The 24,417-nt window shown below is 36.9% G+C and overlaps 1 protein-coding gene across 1 annotated transcript in view; it reads right to left on the bottom strand.

Moving 5' to 3' along the window:
* The window catches only part of fstl4 (follistatin-like 4), a 116,818-nt gene extending 103,053 nt beyond the window's left edge, over positions 1–13,765 (bottom strand). Inside the window, exons 1-3 of the mRNA XM_027011011.2 lie at positions 13,581–13,765; positions 8,470–8,608; positions 2,065–2,098 (exon numbers count right to left, since the gene is read on the bottom strand). Of these exons, the coding sequence (XP_026866812.2) occupies positions 2,065–2,098; positions 8,470–8,598 (163 nt within the window). The 5' untranslated portion in view covers positions 8,599–8,608; positions 13,581–13,765. The remainder of the gene's footprint in view (positions 1–2,064; positions 2,099–8,469; positions 8,609–13,580) is intronic.
* Positions 13,766–24,417: the final 10,652 nt, after the last annotated feature.

Raw genomic sequence — 24,417 nt, 5'->3', positions numbered from 1 at the left:
GACTGTACACTGTGTGCACTTTATTAGACCTCAGTATAATGAAATTATACATCTCTAGGGATTTATGGTTGAATGAGATGACAGTGACTTATAAGTGACATTGCTCAGTAATATCTAACAATAGCCTCCAATATTGAGCTCCCTGATCTAATAGGTAAAGTACTCAGAGCAAGTTTACATCTGGTGTTACCATTATAGTACTACATGTATGAATAAACCTGTTTACCTCCTTACATCAAATATTTCTCATGAAATAAAACATTAAGATACTCAGGTTCAGTTATTACTTGTATTTCTGTATAACAAAGATGCTTCAACATATGCACATTTACTGTACAAGATATTAACATTTTGCATGCACTAACATATTTTAGGGTTTAACGCTAAATTTAAATTGACTATAGTGTCCTTTAAAACAAAAAACAAGCCCTTATGTCCACACAAATATGCTTTGTTTATACAGCCATAATTTGTCTGAGTGCTGCCAAGTGAAAAGTGCTTTCAAAGTAGCAATTTATTTTCCATTTTTATTTTGTTACCCACTCTCCCAATTTTTACTCTCCAAACTTTTTGATCTCTCACAATAGGCTTGTCTTCTCTAGGCTTTCCGCCCTCTCGTCTGCCCTCTGGCTAAGTCACTTAGAGCTTGTTACAAAACCCCACTGGCAGCTCATGCCCTATCTAATTCCATTCCAATTACCACCTAAATGAACCACAGGGCTGCTTAACCATGTTTGCCTCGTGCTATTGTTTAATTTACGATGGTAAGAAAGCCTGCATTAAGCCTCCCGAAGCCAAATGAATTACAGTGTTTCAGCAGATACATTTTAAAGATTTAATTGTGCCTTGTATTGGACTACAAAAGGAAGCTTCTTAAAACTGTTTCTCCTGTAACTTGGCTGTTTCCAATGGTCTTTAAGATGACCTGGCATGCCCCAGCCACAGACTATTTATTTATGACGGGTGGCTGAGGACAGTGGGGGTGATGTCTTAACGCATTATTGCTTTGACATTTACATAGGCATGATGGTTATCTTCTCAGGGAAGAAACCTAATGTGAAAAAAATTGGGTGGGGACACAAATTAACAATATAATTCCCATCTGAGAGGGAAAAAAAAAACTGGATTGGGGGTTCTTTGCTTGTTTTGTGGTCGTTGTGATGTCCATTTGACAGTGAATAATTAGTCCCAAAAGACTTCCAGGAATTAGTAGTCACTTAGAATATTTATGGTATATTAAGGAAAAATACCATCATTCTACACCAGTGAAGAAAGAAAATATTTCTGCAAAAGGACTTTCCCTTACCTGTGTCTATTTATCCTTTAGATCTGCTCTATATGGCTGGCTGTCCAAGCTGGACAGTTTCTTTTACTCTGCAAATAGCTCTGGGAATGAAGGAAACTGAATCAACAACTGAGTATGGGAGGTGCTGCAAAGAATTTGAGCAGCAGTCACATATCTACTAGATATGTACCTCACAGAAGAGAAATAGTGGCACTGGATCCACTGAAAGCCTGATATAGCTTGCCAATAATATGCCTATATCAGTCTTCTTGTCAGGTCTCTACCAGCTATCGCACACACATATAAAATTGGCAAAGCAACACTGACAATATTTCAAATCAATGTAAGCAATGTAATCAATGTAAATGTAATTAATTCAGTATTTTTAGGTTTCACAAAATAAAAGTAAGCTGTGGTTAAAATTGCAACATTTAATTTTTTTCAGCTGCAAAAATATCCTAATGTACCAGATACAAACAGAGACACAACTCGAACAAGCACAATCTAGAATCGCTTTGCTGTAAAGAAAGTCAAAGCAAAAAGAAGAATGTGCAATAATAGCAAAAACTGGGTTTGTCTTTGCATATGCCAGCAGTTGCTATGTAAAGACTTCAAGTGTAAAGACTTTAATCAGTTATGGACATCTCGCATGTGGAAAGTTTATGATGGAAAAAAAAAATCTCGCATGATGACCACTGACAATCAGACAATATTTACAGTCAACTGCATATAAATGAAGATGCAAAAAATATTTAATTACTTAGAGACATTTTACTTACATTGGCTGGGTTTCTTCTCAGATGTTCCATATTGCTGCAATAAAAGAGGCAAAAGCTTATTAACATGATGTAGGAAAACTAAACAATGGTTCTCCAAAGTCATGACCTTTCACATTAAAGAACTACCCAGTAGAGCTTACCCTAGACACACTACCCCATTAGAGGCTAGAATTTATTGCATCTAAATTGCCATATTGTGTACTCAACTACCTTTTTTTATTCTAGCCACTCACTAGTTCGAACTTACAATGGATATTAGTTTTACCTGCTTTCTGGATTACCATCTCAAAATTAGCACAGAAAGACCAATTCCATAAGACATATTCAGTCCGAATAAAATAATAAACACTAAAAAGGTTGTATTAATGCTTTTATCAGGATCACTGTCAAATTACCTTATCAAAAAAAAGCTTTGCTTGCTATAAAAATGACTGATAGATCTTTTGCATGCAAAGCACACTCACACCTATAAGCTTATAATAAAGCCTTACAGTAAAGTAATATATGCTTACAGGACTGTGATCCTAGGTCCCAGTGGAAATGAAAACAAATGGAAGCAGGAAGTGTGCATTTGTAAACAGTCTAGGACTTTACAGCTAACTTGCACCAAATGTCTGTGTTTTGGTTCAGTGGAACTTCTTTGAATCAAAAGTCTAAAGCAGCCATGTCTTTACTCTGGCCCGCAGAATCCTTCCAGTGCCTCTAAAAAGGCTATCTTTCAGAAAGCCTAGACTGCTAAAGCATTTGTCTGTTAGTTTTTCAGGTCTGCCAGTTCAGAAAGCCTGGTTGCCCTTAGGGGAGTTTTCATACTGCAGCATCATGGCTGAGAATCATGGCAATTACTGAGATGCACTCGAACCTTCTGTTCTTCTGCCACCTGTCTGTCTTAACTACAGAACTGCATTCCACGGGCACCAGGAAGCAGAGTTGATGATGGAATGATGGAAGTTTAATGGGAATGACAATGAGCCTTTGTTATATGAGAATGAGTCAGTAGTTCCCTTTAACATAGCTCTAAACTGGAACAGTATTGATGAACACATGGTGACACAAGACAGTTAGGGTTACTCGATATGCTGAAGATTTAATAATGTTTACGCCGATAGACTGAAATCATGTGTATTCATTAACAGTAGGTCTGGAGTATTCCAATAAATACAAGCATAGCACAAGCAAGCAATCAGGTCTTATTCACAACAAGCAGATTTTATTGTATGTGAATATTATTTTCTTTACTTTTATTTTATTATTAAGTTCTGAAAAGATAATATAGGATGTGTTTAAAGCTGAACACAACCACTTCATGTACAAAAGATAATCAAAGTCCAGCCAGTTTTCCAGACTGGCTTGTGGTGCACCCTTCAGCAGTGCTTGTAACTGCTTGTAGCCCTTCTCCGATTTTGCCTAGTCTGGAGCTTTAGAGCTGCCTGATATAATTGCACCACATCCTGCTCTTCCACTTGACATGTGATGTAATGACTGTCTGGGCAAGGCCTGAAGGGCCTCCGTGCTAGTGCATAGTGAAGCCACCGCACATTAATAGCCACTACCACTAATAATCGATTAGTGATCAGTCACTTCGGATCTGATTATAATGAGGGGGAAGCTAAAAAAATTACTTAATTGAAAAATCATGTGTTGACTGTGGCCAATAGAACAAAGGGAGCTGGCATACCACAGAGGTAGACTGGTGTATTTTACCCTCAGGCCTCACTGGCAACATTTACAAGTAGTTTAATAATTATTCGATAATCACTATTTTAATAATTGTCCCAGGACAGCCCCCTCCTCCCAGACATCTCCCTGTGTGTGTGTGTGTGTGTGTTCATTTGCATGGCCACGCCCTTCCCATGTATTACACCTGTTCCTCATTTTACATCGTTACTGTGCATGAATATAAAGTCCTGTTTAGGCATTGGTGTTTAACCCCACATAAGCAGTGTGCTTAATTGTGCTGTTGAGTAGCATTCATTCATGTTTAGCAGTCTTTGTTGTGATCATTTTGTTGCGTGTATTAAATAAACGCCTGTGTGTGCAACACGGCTCGTCTGTGCATCCTGCCTCACCTCCCAGGTCACAATAATCTGTCAGGAGGAGGAGAGTTGGCCATGGAATCACATGGACCTGGCTGCTTTCACAAATGGAACCAAGCATCCTTATATATATATATATATATATATATATATATATATATATATATATATATATATATATATTCAAATATAATATTTTGAAGCATAATTTCATTGCCAGTGGTCTACAATAACTGTGATATGTTAGTGAAAGAGGAACAAGGCATGAGGACAGGTTGAAGGCAGGTTTATTTGAGCAAAGAATAAAAAGGTGTTTAAACAACACAGAGCAGTCCTTGAAGACAGAGTAGAGAGCAATGCATTAGTTTCTACAGAGGCTGATGCAAAGCGCTGTTGGATAGTACCTGTGGGAATAAATAGGTGGAATGTAATAGGGAACAGGTGTGAATGATCAATCAATAAGTGGGTGATTGGCAGCAAGGAAGTAATTGAGGGGTGTGATTGGTGAGAGTGTGGGTGTCTTTCTGGCTGGGTGTCAACAGAAGCATGACAAACTCCTTTTCTTGTGTTTTCATGTTCAGTAAATAAGTTGCATAAAGACTGCATTTGGCTGAGCCTGCCAGATTTTATGAAATATTAAAAACACAAACACATGAATAACACGCTGACAGGAGCATTTCAGGTAACCTAAATACTAAATGAAGATAATCACATGCAAAAAAGTGTTGTTGTTGTTTTGTTATTACTTCTATTTCAGATGTAAATGGATACTTTCAGTAGATTATTGAGTTTAGGGTGGCTATATACAGTTCAACTCAAACATAACAACTATGCATTATTAACTGAATAAGACATTTATTGTGAATTATCATTAACTGCAAGAAGATATTCATTGTAAAAGTCCAATTTGAAGCATGAAATATTAGGCTAGTTGATATCTCACCGCTGAGACCAATCTAATTACATTATGGTAATTGATTTCCCACACTAGACTTTCCCGTCTACCATAACATGACTGAATGAGATGTAATCATTAATGTTGCATGGTTACATAAAGGTTCTCACTTGTCTCAAACATGCTTTATACTTCAAAAGAGCAAGAGGCTCCTAATGTATTTTTATGATTACTATGAGCGTGTGTGCACTATTGCAATAATTGTTTAACCCCGAAAATATCAATTACTCAGATCTAACAACATCAAAAACTAAAAAGGCATATTCTGTATTTATTTGTCAGTCTAATGGCGAGGTAACAGTTAAGAAACCCATTTATGTTCTTTATGTTCAAAAAAAGATTTCACTGTTTTGTAAAACTGGGACGCAGAGCAAGGATTTACATTGATGATTAATGGCCAGAATGCACAATGTAAGGCTTCTAAGGTTGCCAGCTTTGGAATTTATTGCATGTCATTAAATGGAGAGTTTGCCACATGCTACCAGGCTATTTATGGTCACAGTTTATTCCATAAGTAATTTTTGATTAACTGTAATTTGGACATGTCTGCTCTGAAGATGAAGTGAGACAAAGAGGTTGGACCACAGGGCCGAAAAAGCTTTTACATGCACAGATATTTGCCAAATTAAAGTGTTAATCTCCCCTGTGATAGAAGGCCACAAAGGGTCAGGAACTGAGGAAATCTGCTCCCTGATAATACCCCACTTCCCAATTCCTTATGCTAACACTTTCTTACACTCTTGCTAGACAATGAGAACAGTTCCAATAGTCTAGAATTGTTGGTACAGCTCATAGATATTCCAGTAAGTCAACTTCAAAAGAGTTAGGACCAGGGTCATAGTCATGATGCACGTTCTATTGATGTCACGTAAATAATAAACCACCATGCTAAATATATGTGTGCTATCCCACTTTCTAATGAATTAATTCCCTTGTGCTACTATAATGTCAATTAAATTCAAAACCCTTTTCAAAACTGACCATAAAATGATACATGCAAAATTTTTGATTTCACTTAATTTATTTCCCATAACATCATTTCGTGAACTATTTTCAACAAGGTTTCAACAAAAAACAATTCTGAGTCATGTTAGACTGCTCTTTTTTTATGTAAATAATTTGTTATTTCATAACTTGTTATAATTTGTTTATTTAATTATAAATTGATTTTTCTTTTTTTGCCCTACGCTATTTATCCTGTTTCTCTTAATGCTTGTCTGCCTGTGTACCCAACAGACTGCAAAAGAAGTGTGTTAATTACTGAGACTTAGGGTGTTGCTAAAGCTTGTTCAGTAATGTGAGTATCAACACATATCACACATAAATCTATACATTTTCAGGGGTATTGTTGCTTGCTGGTGTCTCTTCTATTTCAGGGTTAGAATAGAATAGGTCATTTTGAGGAAATAAAATGTCATATGCATTAGGCTAGTTGTAGTTTGTATCATGAATTGGATGAAAGAGATGTTCATATACTACAGTACTGTCTTCTCTGCCACTGGAGTCTGGGAGACACTTTACAAAATGTACTTTAGAGTACTCTAAAGATCTGTTATATACAAAATACTCTGTTATACCCTGATCTTCCTCCAGTCCATACTGCAGAATGGTGACCCTTAGAACTCTTTAAAAAGCCCTTTTTGCTAGATTTCCTGCTACATTTACTATGATGCCTACATGAAAGTATGTTTTCTTTTTAATGGATCCTTTTAAAATGGAGGCTTTTCATATATGCACCTAGACTCGGAGATTGCTTCGATTTATATTCTATAGATCTGCTCAGTGGTGCATACACTTGAAAGCCACCTTTAAGAGTCCTTCATCTAGATCACTTTAGATCATACTATCTTAGGACATACACATTTTAAGCCCCATAAGACAGTTATGTACTAAATATTGATAAAATTAAAATGTTGCACTCATATCAGTTTGATTGTACATGTTCCTATAACAAAACAATAACAAAAAACAACAAATTACAATTTTAAAGGAACCAGTTTCAGAACATGTTTAGGCATACTTATAAATCATTATGATCATGATATGTAAGGTAGATTGTGACAGATGGCAGTGTGTGTATGTGTGTGTGTGTGTGTGTGTGTGTGTGTGTGTGTGTGTGTATGGTGAAAGTCATTTTTCTTATGAATGACTAACACTACATAGGTCATAAGTCTATAAAGTCAGTATATTTTATAAACATACCCTAACTGCAAGTGGTCCTAGGTTTTATGATAGCTACAAGTCTTTATCAAGTATATAAATGAGTTCTGACCAAAGCAAGTAAAATTATCATTTATTGAATCAGATTTAATATTATATGTGAGGATGCTGAATTTATTATCTTATTCTTAAGTTATTTATTAGTTTATTCTTAAGTTAAAAGGAATCCCTTTGAAACCCAACTACAGTCAATTAACTACCAGATACGGGTAAATACTGCGGATAATGCTGTCTTTTCTTTTTTTTTCTTTTTCATAGTATTGGCACAGACAATTTGTGCCCGCAAAGTATTCCACCTTCATTTGTTCCAATTCACCACAGGGTATGAACCGCTCACATCCATTACGCCCCAGCCTTCTCCAGTGTTGGGTTGGTTGTCTGTCTGCGCAGTGGGATTAAGGTTGCAGAAGTGGGGAATGCAATGCAGTGACATTCCCTCACTACCCTGAGAACATGGCACCCCACGGGCAAGACAGAGTGAAAACAGACCAGAGGGGTTCATGCTTAATTGCACAAAGAATTTAGGGGGGAAAACAACTGTGGATGAAGGTAGGAAACAAGCCTCCATTTGCTTCACAGGTCTGTGGGACAATTGATTTAGAGAGGCTTGTGAGGATTGCCTGCATGCAGCGTAAAATCAAATCCTCGAGTGTGCTGTAAGAAATGGAAGAAAATCTCACTAGGGAAAAAAGTACTAAGTTAGAGAGCAGGACATATTGCGAAGCAAACGATCATAAGGTTGTGTTATGCAAATATGAGAAAATGTAATTTGAAAGGGACTCGTTTCAGAGCAAAAAAAAAGTGGTGTAGTGAGAGTGTCAGCTTGATAAATTTAATGTTCTTGCTGAGCATTTCCTGCTTTTGCTCTCTGTGTGTGAGGGGTGACTTAGCCACGGGTAATCTTCGCTAACAGAACATAGAAGTAATGGGGAAACACTGTTAGGACAACTGAATTTTATGTTTATATTATTCTGTAACAGTTTGGGGGGCACAATAAGTGTAAATAAAGAAAATCATTTTTAATCAGTTACTTTTTAAAAATAAATTGTCAGATCACTCTCATGTGATATGATGAAATTATATTGAATTTGTTATTGAATAGAATCAAGAAACCATAAGATAAAACCATAAATCATAAGAATCAAGAAACTGAGAAAAGCAAGCAAAGACATGGAGAGAACAAGTGAGGGTATTCACCAGTTGCTGAAGTCCCTCGGGGACACCGTCTGCTCTGTTCGCCATTTCAACACCACCATGTCCGTCACAGAGCTGCCAGAAAGAGGCTCCGAACAAGATGGGGAGCGTCCAAATGCCCAGCCTGCCCATCAGTGTCGGCCTGTTGCAGGGAGAAAAACGTGACACAGCCAATGTGAAAAAAAAGTATCCTGACACTCAAAGTCACAAGCAAATACAGCCCAGACAGACGAGCGCTGTCAAAACTTATCACCACTCAACTAATTAATCTAGACACTAGACACTTCTGCAACACTATTGAGATGGCTCTCCTCAGGCAATAATTGCTACTACAGCTGTCCTCCATGAAATGAGTTTCTGAAAAAGTTAAAAAAGCATGATGGTATTTTTTTTTTTACCTTTGTCAATTTTTGTTCATTGTTAGACTTTTAATATAACTTTTACTTTGATCTTTGAAGACAATTTAACCTTAAAAAATTTAACTCCCACAAAATATGAGTGGTGAAAGGTTTCTGACAATGAGGGGAAACACTGTCCTTGTGAAGTTAATTCAGCAATGCGGTCAGATGGTGCCCTGATTTGTGGCACTAAAATCCAGCACCATTACAGGCTTCATCTCAGTGACTCAGACAGGTGCTTATTAGATCAACGATGCTGTTGAATTTATGGTGGATGCAATAAACTTGTGGGTTTTCTTGACTGCACCCATTGTAAGTACATATCTGCTTACATAAACACGAAACAGTGATCACTGACATATGTGCAAGCTGTCTGTCTAGTCCCTTCTGCCACTGACACAAAATCAATAGTGATTTGTTTAGAATGGAAACCTTTTGGACCTTCTTCACTATTTATTATTAGTGTGCAAACAGAGATGAGGCTGTTGATTTTACTGCTTCCCTTTATATCTGACAACAGTAATGGTGCAACCAATCCAGTTAGCGATAGCTCTGTGCGCGCTGTGTGTTCTCTATTAGCAGGTAGCAGATCAAGGCGTTCCTTCAGAATGCACCTGTCATTGCCATGCCTCTGCTCCTGCTTGGAGTTGGTTGACTCACATGCGGTGAAAGCCAGGGACTCCAGCCAAGAGAACACAGCACAGAGTGCATCTTCTGCCAGCCGGCTTACCATACGGATGCCGCGTGTCCAGAATGCACTCAGCTATGAGAGCTTTTTAGCGTACCCACCCATCTGCATGAGTGAGATGTTCTATATTTTAAAACTCTGCAAATGAGATATGTGACAGCAATATGACCTCAGCAAGAAATCTGAGGTCATAACAGACAGAATGGCCAAAGTCACACTCTGTGATTTTTACACCATCTTCACTGAATGCGAACAACAGCTCTTTGTTCCAGATGCCTAAAAGAAACTTTCATAGCTCAGCTTAAGGTGATATAGAAATCTTTAAAATATGCCTCTTACATATAGAGGCCTGTCTGTGAATTTGGAGGAGCAGTGTCAAGTGTCAAATTATATTTATCTATTAATATTTATATATGTGCAGCTAACCAAATATGCATAAGACTAACGTTATCTAAACACCTTGTTTGTCCAGTTAATGCTTGAGGCTTTCAGGTTAATTCTATGTAGTCTATAACTTTTTTTAATGAAACCTTCATCAGCTCCCAAGAAACTGCTACACCGCAACCTCTTTGGAAATGCATTTTCAGTCATTCTTCCAAGTGCTATCCTCGAGGATTTTTATATGAAATATAAACCTGAACAGGAAGTCCCTCCATATTCCTAAAATCAATCAGTATTCTAGGAGTGACACAAGCAAAACAATATCTCAAAACGCATAGTATAAAAAAAATTCTCTTTACAAAAGTGTCGTTTTTTTTTTAACTTGAATTCATGGCTTTTTTGCAGCACATGTACCCTCCTCTTCACATTTAGTGACTGTACGGGTATAGCTAATACAGCCGATGAAGTTGATGAAATCAAGTTCTCCGGTAGCTTGTATGCTCTTGCATTTTTCTCATTGCTATCACTGACCCTAGGTTAACAGGCAAAGCAGGCATAAGTTTTAAAATGATAAAATGACATACAGACCTATTTGAAGTGGATTTATGCAGTCTAAGCAATAGAAAGATAAGGCTGTAAACTGCGCTTGTTTTAGAAAAAGAGAAAAAAAGAATGGAAAAATAAATGCTACGGCATTGAGGAGCTAGCTGAAACAGACTCCTCCAAGTACCAGATCTGGTGCTTGATGCATTTTTTTTCTGGTTGTTTTGACATAGCTGTCAAGGTTTATTATCTTATAAATGTACACATGTAAGATTTTTACATCTAGGTTCCATTAACATTTTAACTGATTTCATTAACTTTTATTAAATATAATGTCCACTTCACATTCTTACTTCAAAATTTCATTAACAGATCATTATTAAACCTTCATAAATTAAATGAGTGTCATTAGCCAACATATGTCACCATCTAATTTCTAAATGGTGTTTCCTGAAATTAAAATGCAATGAATGGTGTCATTCCATGAATGCACAAAGGATAAGCAGTTTATTAGGAGTTTATCTTGTGAAAAAATTAAAAACTGTTTCACAACTTATCATGTATAACTTGTATCACCTTAACATTTATCATTTATAAATTGTCTCATAGTTTGAGCCAGTGGGGTGTTACCAAAGTAGAACTAATACGATTTACTAAGAGCAAAGTAAAGTTTACAAACAGTTTGATTTTTTATAGGTCTATGAGTGTATTTAAGTTATTACTAAGACTATTTTTTTTCTGTTTGTTTTAATGTCTGTTTATGCTATTTTCTAATACTCTGAAATCTCAGTCAGTCAGTCAGTCACATATGTTTTAAAATATTGTGTATTATTTTGGTAAATTCCATTACTATATACCCAGAAGTAAATGGTTTTTCATGAGTATGGTATCAAGCTTTCATTAGTGAGAAAGGTTTGAATGAGGGCAGGAATGATAAGTCAAACGGTTCAGAAGGCTATAATTTCAAACGCAAGGTATTTGAAATACACCCTGACAGTGCACCTGATTCCAATAGCTGTAGACTCATAGGTCTAGTAGCTTCTTATCTTGTTCTGGTCATTTTAATAGCTTCTAGCAGAAATGTGGGACAGAGATTGCGCTGTAGGTCACTTTTAATTCCGTGGATTGATGGAAAGAGTTCCTAAATGGCAGGAAGCTCAGTAAACCTCTAAGGCACAAGTTGGATTTTGCGTTTCCTCTTCTGTGTATTCTAGCATACTTGTGTACTTTAGAAGGGTCAGTGTATTTGTAAGCACAAATAAGCAATACAAAACCATTTGCATGGGCTATATAGAACCTGAGTGAAAGGTATCAGAGACAGATTATAAAGACAGATAATGAATTCAACACACTTGTAATAAACAACATCAAACCAATATGAGACAATGCTAAAATAAAACTATCATCATGTAGATGACCTGAACAAACTGCTTGTATTGGTTTTCACAAGAAAGTCAAATAGATCCTCTCTAAGCAAATAACAAAACCACAGTCAGATCCAATTAAAACTCTGAATGCAATCCTTTCACATTAGTACTTTCCTTTTTAGAGCTTGTATTAGGAGTTATATCTCAATAATCAAAGAGTAAATTAGCTGAACATGGCTATAGTCATGCTGAGAATGTATTTTTGTCTGCAAATATAATTTTTAGCTTAAAACCATATTGACTTTGTAAAAAAGTTTGTTGACATCATTTTCTAACTGAAGTTGACAGCTTATAATCAATTTGAATAATGTAAACAGTAATTATATTTAGAAGGACAATGAGTGCCAAGAGAATGTACAATATATATTAAAGATGCAAAATAATTATATTTGCAACAATACAAAGTACAAGATAAATAATTTACAAATATAGCATTGATAAAGATTCTTATCATTTTCATTAATAAGGGACAGGACAGCACTGCATGCCACAACTCAAACTTATAAAGTTACTTCTGTGCTTTTCAAAACAAAATGACAAGCTATTTTAATTAGTTATGCCAGATGTTGTCAACTACCATACTATTCAGAAATACATTTAAAACAATAGCAACTGAAAACTAGCAAATGCATTTGAAAAATAGCTGGAGAAAGGCATGACATCCAAAATTCAGCATAGCCTGTGCAGGTTGAACTACTTCATGGATCTTATCCGCAACACAAATAAATGTGCAGCAAAAGTGGTACTCTCTACCAGGCCTGTATTAAGTTATAAATTGTAAAACTTGGTTAATAACGTTACAGATTACGTGACATCAGTTACGGTTAGGATAAAAATACAACGCATTCCTGTGTAAACACTTTCCTCCAGAATGGAGTAGTCACTGTAGTATTACAAATGCTTTTGCGAGTCATTGGACATCTTCAGAACCATGGATAGCTCCCTCAGCCACGCATCACGGTGGACAAGGAAATTACTTTGAATGTGTTCCTCCGTTATTTAGTCATTTAAAATACTATACTACACATGTTACAAAATTACAACATGCGCTTCAAGGCAGATCTCAGGTGTAAAACTGCTTGATGTCGACATTGTGATGTAATGAATCTTTCCATTACACAGCGTATGATTGTCTTGGTGGACCTTTCCCTAACAAACGTCAATTTATGTAAATATGATAGAGCAATTATCTGCACATCAGAAAGCGCAGGTTATGATTACACAAGTGGTCCTGAGCGCATAAAATGTACGTACGGCAGATTGAGAGATATGATGCATGAATTGCAGCTTAATCAGGAGCAACATTCAACACAGGTCGGTAGGGCGGCACATGCCAACTGCCAAGTAAACTAAAACTGATGTTAGTTGTGGAACATTAGTTTGACCAAACAACCTCTTGTCATATCTTCAGATTTCACGTATAATAAGTTTAGGTAAAACAAATTATTGTCACTGTTATCAGTTTATAGAACTGGAACACAGCATAATCTATGCGTCAGTATTCTTTTTTTTTTTCGAATAATAGTTATAAATAAAATCAGATACTGCCCTCATTACATGTATGTTAGAATTTTACCGCATACCCATCGGATCATCGTACAATAGGTAAGAAGCTAATAAATAAGAAGTACCATTACATACGCATAAAAGATCCCGTATAAGCAGTGGTTTACCTACCTGTCGTATTCCACGGGAGACTGAAATGGTGAGTAAATAACCGCCAGGCGTTTGCGGTGCAGGTTCTCCAAAAGCCCCGCTAACTTCAGTTCTTTACCCCCGTGCCAATTTCTCTCCGTGACAGTTGGCTTTATTTAATTAAGGCTGCAAGCACGTACGCATTCGGCGTTTACACTGTTAGCATGAGCGGTCCATTCTTCGGCTATGAGTGGCTCGCGCCGTTACAGCTTGCCCTATTTCATCGGCTTCAGACGACACTCCTCTTGACGTCACTCGATACATATAAAATATCCGTACGTCGCGCGCTGAAAGCAGACCCCTGTGCCCATGCTCCTGGTCCCTTTAAAACCTTTACTTAAACATATGACGAATGGTCATTTCAATTAGAGTTTTCTTTTTAACAAGGGCCAATGTAGAACTAGGCCACGGCAACAAAGTCTGACTATAAATCATTGATTCACAGATACACTGAACATAAACCGAATGTGGAAATTGCGAGGCTGGCTAACAGAGTTTAGTGACCCTAGTTAAATGAGATATAATGAGATGTTATTAGTTAAAACACTAGTTTTAAAAACTCGTTAAAACACGTGTCGATCGACCAGTTGACAAACGCCTTGACACAGCCCAGAAAAGGAAATACTAGCATGCAGACCATTTCAGAAATCGTTTTTAATACAAGACCCTTTAATAGAAGACCCTGGCACACTTACCGACTCTTACAAGAGATACGAGACTGAGTTGGAATCAAATTTGCATGTGTCTCTAAAATATTCATAACGAATGTAACATTTATCATGTATGAGGAAAGAACTTTATTAACAGTGCAGCCTCTTTTGATTCCTCTTTTGACCGCTGCAGGCTGGTAAACTAACGGCTCGGTGTAGCACTAAATTAACGGCAAAAGTAGAACATAGGCTCTAATGACAAAATCTAAATGCACATTGCTGAAAGAAAGTGTTTCAAAACTCCAGAACCTGAAACATTCGAGCAACTACAAAAGCAGCTACTTTCTTACAAGTGTTTACAGACTTTTACAGGGGAAGAGTTTGTAGGTGTTTCAAATGCACTTATCACAAGAAGTTTTGACAGTAGGCACACAAAAACTAATGCTTTGCTAAGCACCGTTCGGAGGCACCTGGCCCACCAAAGGGTGGTTTCCTCTTTGGGAGGCCGTCCTAGTTTTTCCTTCATTTAAATAAATCTTTTCCGAGTTACTATTTTCTGTACCAGCGGTATGTCAGTAGTAAGTGCACATTTTACCAAAGTGTGATAAAGTGATGGATTAATAATAACTGCCACATCTGTGATGGCAAAATAATCAAAAGTCTTTTAAAATATATGGACAGTATTCATCTAATTGAAATAACTATTGCTTTTAAATACTATTATATAATATTAACATTATGATTAGTTATGCCAATAATTACAAGAAAATAAAAATATTCTTTGGAAATAAATTATGTAAAAGAATGGCCCCTGAATTAGCCCCTAAAGTTAACTGCCAGAAATGTTCGTGTTATGAGCACAAGTCTAGCTACATTCAATTCTTTATTCTTTATTTATTTCTTTTTCTTTCTTTCTTAAGTAATTTAATTAAGTCTTTCCCACAATGTGCTTAACATAGTTTTTGTATAGCCCTAAAGGATTTTTAAAATCTTTTAATTACCTCTGGGTCACCCAGTCTAGAAAACATCTTGAGCGGCACAAAACTCTGTTTTGTACACCAGAGTTTAGAGTGTATTGGCAAACTTAGTAAATTTAAAAAAACTATAATCAGTATAGAGCAGAAGCCTTTCTTATAACAATTTATGCAGATATGTTTATTTTCCAAAATGACAGTTATGTTGATGTAGTTTTTTAAGGACAAAAACATTGTGACTTTGTTTGATTTCAGATGTTTTCTGGATAAATCTCAAATGAATCTTTTGGCAGACATGTGCAATAAATACATTAGGAAGCATTTTGTAAATGAATGAATGTTATTTCTATGGACATAAAACCCTAATGATGTATAATATCTCAAAGATATGGCAATCATGCTTTTATTATTCTCTAATAATGAGTCTTCCCCAGATAAAGTGCATGTCTTTATTATTTGTCATCTGTTCTGTAGTGCATACTAAAGCCTTTGATACACCATTCGAGTCAAACATAATTTTTCAAAGAAGAAGTGAAAACTTTTCTCATGTGAAATGCTTGCCTGCACTGACAACCTGCACTATAATTCCGTTGACATCTGGCTTTTTTTTTCCTCCAAAACATCTATCTTCAACCTCCACTCCTGTGCTGTCAGCTTCAAAAAAAATTTTTTGAGAAGATCATAGGGTTTCAATGTCCTTTATTTCCAGTATTTTATAAGTCCTTGATTTGATGTAAATTGTCTTAGGGTTTGTGAAGGTATGGGATGGACTGCAAGTACATTTCCAGTGGAATGACAAGTTAATTGCTGTGAACTGATATTATAAACCAGGCAGAAAGCAAAGACATTGTAATCCTATTCAGATACTATTCAGATTCAGATTTTTAGTTAGTTAATCACCTACAGAGAAACAGAAAAAGATCATGTAAGCAGTTAAAATTCTTCAAACGTGATACCAACTTTATAAAAATACATCTTACATAAACAATATTTAATGATAAGCTATTCAAGTGTTTACACACCATCACAATCTTTGACCTGGATTCGGGCACATGCTGTTATAGCACCATATAGGTGATGAAGATTGTTCTGACAAGGATTTTTGTAGTGAACCTCTCATTCCCCCTCATCTCAAAGGATGCTCTATTCAAGTGCTTGCCTCAACAACAAAAACTAAACAACTACTCCTCATGTCAGCATTATATATATTGTATGGTTTTTTTTAAGTATTGCTACATGGTTTTCTTGGCTTTTTGTTTTTTTTAGAAACTTCAGAACAATGCAAAAAACTCTTAATAACTTCAGATCTTGATACGTGAATCTGTGATACAACTGTTTGAAAATCCCAGGCCTAAATCACATGCAAGAATCACATTTACTGACTCCATTTATGTTTACCTAAATAACACAGCTTTCTGTGCTGTTTTTGTTTTTATTCTGACTGCTGTGGTTAATAACAAATGTTACTCTTAACTACCTGCAATATTCTCTAATGTGCATTATTCATATAAACCTTTCCTCCAGGACTTATCATTACGGTATTCTCTTACCTTATTAAAGCTTCTGTGATTCAGTGTATACAATATAATGAGATGAAGTAAGCCCATTGTGCTGATTCTGAAGCAATTCCAGGGGAGTATGTTATCTCTGAAGCAGTGTGTTAGGCACTTGTAGTAATTTCCATGCATCAATGTACCAAGTTGCTCTATAATTATACCAGTCAGTATAGATATTTTGTATGGCTTTTATGACCCTCTTTATCTGAATTGCAACAGGGAAAGACATACAGATCATGTTAAATATAACAAATGTGTTTGCAGTATTATCATGAATTGATAGATAGATAGATAGATAGATAGATAGATAGATAGATAGATAGATAGATAGATAGATAGATAGATAGATAGATAGATAGATAGATAGATAGATAGATAGATAGATAGTTGATGCAGAGTACTATCTATCAAATGTTCATACTACGATACAGTCATAATAATCAGGTTATGCAGAATCTGCAGTATTTTTACCCACAGCACAGGCTTCCCTTGGTTTTATACATGGCCCAGGTCATTACAATCTTTTCCTCCACAGCTTACAAACCTATGGCCACTTTTATGTGTCTGGGCAACATGTCAGGGAAAGGAAAATCTGCATGGCTATGGAGGCTTATAAGAGCCCAATCAATCGCATCTAAAACAGACAAATATACCTATTGATCCCCTGAGCTTGTGAATAACACTCCTCATGTGCAACATTCTCCAGCCAGAGCAAAAACAAAAGAACACATAGTTATCATGCCAGTTATTTGGCTGTGTGCGATTCATCCTTTCAACTGTGCTGTTTTGATGCTGCATGAGGTTCTGCATGATAATCGATTGTAATTTTTTATGTTCATTTTTAAATGTTTCCATGAAGTCTGCTATGCATTTGATAATGAGGAGCAAACCCCAGGCTAATTATAATGAATGTTTAAAAAAATGAATTATTTTGACACCTCCATCACTACTTCACCTGCACAAAGCTAAGCATCAATTAAGTTAATAAGACTGACCACAAATTACAGCACTGAAAAATCTGAAATCTAGAACTGTATCATGCTGTCCATCTAATTTGTCTGTCAGTTTCAAAACCTATGTGTCTGTCCCTTCTCACTCCCACACACACAGAGTTTGTGTCCTGTGTCTTCACTTGTGCCTGCTCTTATTTCTGTTGCAAAGGGAGCCATGCAGAAAATTTTATTTCCAGTAAACTCCCCACCACCACCTCACACTGGCTCTTTGCAAGCAGGGCAGCTGCAGAGTACTGCAAGCTGCCCTCTATCTTCCTCCCTCCACTTCTCTGTGTCATGGCCCTCACCCTCGGCTCTGATTTGTTTCACAGCTGTACTTTTTTGTTGCTGTTGCTGTCCCCCTTGCCTTTTCCAACTTGATGTTGATCCCATTCCAGATGACAATGATTCAGAGAAAACGGATGAAAGCGGAGACTCAGCAAACACAATCTAGCTCCTGCGGCTCACTGTTGCGGACCATACGTCTCTCTTATGGAGGAAGTGTCCTTCTTCCGGGCCTGACCTGCACATATAAACACCTCAGAAGAACACTGTCATTTAATCTCCACGGCCACGTTTGGTTATATCTCTGCAGTCTGTGTTGCTGCACAGCATCTGTCACCCCTTGTACTTTCCCCTCCCTCTTGCCTTTGCTCCCCCATAGTTGCCATTAACCCAGAAAAGGCCAGCAAGCCCCCTTGAAATGGTTTGCTTTCATTATGCTTTGCCTCTAAAGCCAAAACAAATAGTTTTTAGTGGGATGTTCATTTTGAGATGAGCTATGTGTCAGGAGATTCTCAGGTTAATGAGAGAGAGAGAGAGAGAAAGAAAGAGAGAAAGAGAGAGAGAGAGAGAGAGAGAGAGAGAAACCAAGCAGTTGGCTGTATAAGTAAATTTAGCTATGTGTATGGGTATATGCCAGGTTAGCTCAAAGTGGCTGAGAGGCATTTACACACATTTTCAGCTGGCAGTGCAAATATCAATAAGAGAATGAGAGACACAGAGAGAGAGAGAGAGAGAGAGAGAGAGAGAGAGAGAGAGAGAGAGAGAAAGAACATGCTTCCCAAAAGACACCACAGTCTGCCAGAAGGATTTAAACAAAAGATGCACAGGATTCATTATCATGAACACTGTGGTGGATAGCATGAAGCAGGATGGTAGTCATTTGATTTGATTTACAGAGGGCTTCAGGAAGGGGGGCAACAGTCTCATGCTAACTTGGGCTTTTATTTTGAGCATCACAGTCCTGCTGAAGGACACTAACAGGTACCACACAGCAACTGTGTGTCAAGTCCAGTTTGGTTCAGGTTACTGTCCTTTTTCCATGAGAAAGACTTCAATTAATGAGGTCTTTGTTCTGCATGATGATTTGTAGAATTAACATACAAAGTGGTGCTTGAGATTCTTTCCGAATTTAAATCAGTGCACAAAGTTAGAAGCACCCCTCAGGACATTCCTATTTCATTAAAAAAGGCTAACCCTTTATTCTGAGTGGTGTTTTATAGATGATTAATATACTCACAACAGAGTATCTGTAACACGATCAAGTAGTTTATTAAACGAAACAGTGCTCATATATGGAACAGTTCTATTGTCAGTCACCAGCGATAAGACCTCAAAGCAACCCAACTAACCTTACGCTTAACCCAAAACCTAATCCTAGCCCTAAATGTAAACCCAAGATTAACCCAAAACCTAATCCTAATCCTAATGCTAAAATTGTATATATGTTCAGATACTTTTCAGGTCTACTGAAATATCTATAGATATGAACTTATATGTACAGTATATGTTATATACTGTAAGTCTTTCTGAAAAGGAACAAGTTTGGCTGCTACTGCTATAATCAGACAGAGTTAGATTGGTATCATAAATCTCTTGGCTTGTCTCTTTCTTTCAGATATACAAGATTGGGCAGAATCCACAAATGTGACATTGCAGTAGAGGGAGGCAGAGTGGTGAATTAGGGAGGCAGAATTGTGAATTATGTAGTCAGTGTGGGAACAGTTTAAGAACATGAGTATGAACATGCCAGAACTGAAAGGAATACACATTATATTGCCACTACCTTCATATTCTATTATAGTGTGTGAAGCAAACAGAAAACATAAAAGTATTATATATTAATTACATGTATACATTTGAGATATTAGTTTGGGTTTAGCTGGAAAGAACTATTAAATTTGGTTTAATCCATGACAATGTCAAAGTGCCTGCTGTATCTATTTATCAGCAATACCTTTGCACATAATGCAAGGCCAAGACGTAAAATATCTGCAGAGTAGTCAAAAGCCCAGTATAGAAATGTGCTTCTGGAAGGCAGTGTACCATGGAATGACCTTGGAATGACTGGTAGCACTTCATTTGCCAGGCCTGGCCAGGCCTAGCCATACTGTGGTCCACCCTGCCCTCCTACCAACATTCCTAATGCATTCCACACTTGTCGCGAGCTGGAATTAACCGTTCGCTAAAGCACCCTCACAGCTTTACGGAAATGCAATTACCCAGGAATACCATTATACAGTGTAGATTTTTTTACATCAGTTACAAGAAATATTCCCCTTAATTACTTATAACAATTACAGTGAATTTTTTTTTAATAATTCCAGCATATGAAATAAAAAGCAATTATAATAAAATATAATTAAAAAAAATTCTGTTCTGTGATAATCTAAAAAGTAGATGATATAGTCTGTGTTAATGAGATAATTAGTAGCTTTCTAAATAAGAAGCATGTTGGTCCTTCATTGAGCTTTGAATAAGTTTAACATAGACAATGTGAGCAGTTACAGTGCATTTTGAAAAAATGTTTTATGATGTAAGCATTGAGATGCATAACCCATTTAGAAAAAGGTTTTGAAAGGGAAATGTGACAGAAGAATTGGTTAACTGGAAGAACTGAAACTAAGAGGGTAAACATGTTTGCAATGTACAGGGAGCAAAGGACAATGACATTTCTCCTATTCAGTCTGCAAAGCATCTATCCAACTACTTACAACTATTATGATTACACTTACAAACTTATCTAATTATATCACCCTAGTGGAGAAACACTCATTCTAAAAGGTTAATTACTTAATCTCTCCACCATATGTACACCCGTTTTCATAATCCAACTTTTAATGAATTTTTTTATACTAAACAAAATGTGCAGTACACATGTACTTTTACATTGTCTCATGTTTTAAAGTAAAAATATCATAAAATTAAATAAAATGCAATATAACATCTCAACTATAATATAACAGACAGTATGTTGTCAGTGGAAAGACTTTGCAAAGAGGTCAACCATGTTTGTCTGGGTATTTCATGCCAAATAGCCTCTTGCCGAAGGAAGAGAAGCTCATCCGTGAGGTAAAGGATAGACATTACACGGATCATTACTCCTTGATATAAGAGAGGGGGCCACGGATGGCTTAATGATGCTTTGATAAGCTGTTCTCAGGAGGTAAACATAATCTGTTAGCTTTGGACTCTTGTGTTGTACAAACAAAGTACTGTTTGCTACAAAATTAAAACATCATTGGCTTGTTAACAGTACTGGAGACTGAATTCTTAATACGTGTTAAGGAGTTAACAATCATGAAGCTCTCTCTGCAGTTTGTGCTACTGTAACTGAGTTGTAGAAAAGCTGAGACTGGAGTTAAATAAAAGTTTATTTTACTGTCAGTCAGTCGTGAAATTGAGTTATTGCTGCTACTCTTATAGCCAAACTGAGCTGAGTATGTGGCTATCATATTCAACAACAAATTTAGAAGAACAGGTAGATTTAATAAATTGCTCATTACACAGCAGACTTCCAAGAAATTGGAAACATTTCTGTCCTGAATCAGGGGAATTGGTCTACACCCTGTATTATAGAAGTGACAGGTTTATCTGAACTGCTTGTACACAAATACTGCACTTCTTGTCAAATCCTTTTTGATGAATAAACCTCTTGTGAAAAAGACATTTCTAACCTTAGATGGTGGAAAGTCAGTAAGCCAATCACATAGTCCTCCACACCTTCCAGAATTATCCAGTAAACCAATCGCATAGTCCTCCACACCTTCCAGATTGATCCAGTATACCAATTGCATAGTCCTACACACTTTTCAGACTGATCCAGTAAACCAATCGCATAGTCTTCCACACATTCCAGACTTATCCAGCAAACCAATCACAGTCCTCCACACCTTCCAAATTGATCCAGTAAACCAATCATATAGTCCTACACACCTTCCAGATTGATCCTCCTTGCTGGTTAAAAGCTGTCTGATGACAGTTGAGATAGAATATCTTTCATGTTTATCAATTCCTTCCCCATTTCCTCTGCTGAGAAGTGCTGTTATTGAGCTCCACTAAAATTATATGTAACAGTTTTGAGTATAGATAGTAAATTTCAAAGGTAAACCCAGTGCAACATGATTTTTGTAGGGATGCATGAATTATCTACTATCAGGACATTCATCAAAGTGTTAATGTTCTCACCAACATCAAAACTAGTGCCATCTTAGCTACTATACTTGGAAACAGACTGAATGTTAAGGAACATTTTCAGACCTCTGCGAATAAGCTGGTACCCTGCAATGTTAACATAAAACCTACCAATGAGTGATTTTGTTGATAACTTTAAATCTTTTTTCCTAAGATGCCCTCCAGCCTCTTTAGAAGTCAATAGAGGTTTCTACTTAAGGAAATGAATAATTTATGATTTATGGTTTATGGTGTTTGTCCTGCTTTCCTGTGTGTCTACTGAGGCTTTCAAGAACACCATGGAGACAGACATGCCATCTTCTGTATGTTACGACATGCTACCCATCCCATAGATCACGTGATACAGCCACATTGTGCTGCTGGTGTTGTTTTCTTGTTGACTGTTCACTGTGTGATTGTCTTTTGTTTGTAAACATGCCCTTCTTGCTAGCCTATCACTTGTTACATCTGCACCCTGTTAAATCATCTGTGCATGTATTTAAACCCCTGTGTTTGTAGTGTTTTTGTTGGTCATTGTTCCTGTTCCTTGTTTGTATCTGTATATGTTGAGATTTGCTGCTACATCCTGCTCCTTGCACTGCGGCACTCGGGCCATCACACTCCAATGTTATTCTTGATTAAACTAGAAATGTATAAATGCAAATATTAAAGTAAAGATACCTTATGAAATAAAATGTCAGTGTAAACTGTTATACAAAAGGTATGTAATAAGCAATCTCAAATAATCACTAAAGTATCAACATATAACAGCTATCAACAAAGAAAGACAGACATATACACAACTGTGTATAGACACAGTTCAAAACAATCACCCAAAGTACAGATGTACTCCAGCCAATAATATAAGATAAATTACACGGATAACTGGTTAATGCTAGCTTAATCTCTTCCTGCTCAAACAAGCGCCACTGCAACTGTGCTTGCTGTGCTAGAACATCAGCTATTTTACATTCTTTTTTTTCCTGAAAACATAACAAAAAAAAAATTGTAAAAATCCACCATTTGTGCTTTTCTGAATACAGTATTCAGATTTGGCATAAACCATAGTGGAAAGTATGATGCCACTGGACTCTGGATTGGAATGGAATCCATTGGAAATATGTTCTTCGGACTAATGAATCACTACATGGCAGTCTCACTACATGGCAGCCTCACTACATGGCAGAGTTTGATGGATGCCAGGAGAATGTTTCTTACCTAAAGAAACAGTTTATTGGGGATAATGGTCTGTGTTTGTGCTAAGCCCCTGTGCTCCATTGAAGGGTAATGTTAATGCTGCATCATAGAAAGACATTTTAGACAATTTTTTGTGGCAACAAGAAGACCCTTTCCTGTTCCAGCATGACTGCACCACTGTGCACAAAGCAAGATCTATAAAGACATGGCTGAACAAGTTTGATCTCCAGTGGCCTGCACAGAGCCCTGAGCTCAACCCCACTGAACACCACTGGAATAAATTGAAATGTCGATTGGGAGCCAGGCCTTCCCATCCAACATTGGTGCCTGATCTCACAAATGTTCTTTGGACTGAATGGGGACAAATTCAGTAGAAAGCTTTCTCAGAAGAGTGGAGCCAATGGGGGATGGGCACAGGGGGTGCAAGTCCATTTTAATGCCCATGGTTTTAGAATGGGATGCTCAAGAAACTAATAAAGGTGTGATGGTCAGGTGTCTATTTCGTTTTGTCCATATCATGTATATTCCAACCCCAGTTATCTAGGAGTGTGATGTGAATACAGAGTGGCCACCTGTTATTTTAACTGTTCAATCACTACCAGTAATTACAAAAGGACAAGATTTTATATTTCCATGTCTGGAGTTGAATACCTCTATCAAAGCCCATAAGTTACTATGCACATTTTGTGTACATCATTCTCCACCTCTCCATTGGTTATTGGCTTTTGAACACAGAACTGCTGTTGACTGGATATGGTCTAGTTATAGACCATACACAGCAGTGACACTGACATGGAAAACCTTGTTTTGCTTCTTGCAAATATAGCCTGGCTTCATCTGAATTCAGGAAAAAAAAAAAAAAACTGAGTTCAGGAGAAGGGTGATGTTTGCTTTTCAAGCAGGCCACCCAAGATTCTATCCTTATACTCTAAGGTGGAAGTCATAATATCATAATTCTCAAAAGCATTTAAAACATGGTTTCTCTCTCTGGTGTG

The sequence above is a fragment of the Electrophorus electricus genome, chromosome 6 (assembly GCF_013358815.1).
Source record: "Electrophorus electricus isolate fEleEle1 chromosome 6, fEleEle1.pri, whole genome shotgun sequence".
NCBI lineage: Eukaryota > Metazoa > Chordata > Actinopteri > Gymnotiformes > Gymnotidae > Electrophorus > Electrophorus electricus.
The sequence above is the reverse complement of the archived record's forward strand: the minus strand, read 5'-3'. Positions and strand labels throughout refer to the sequence as shown.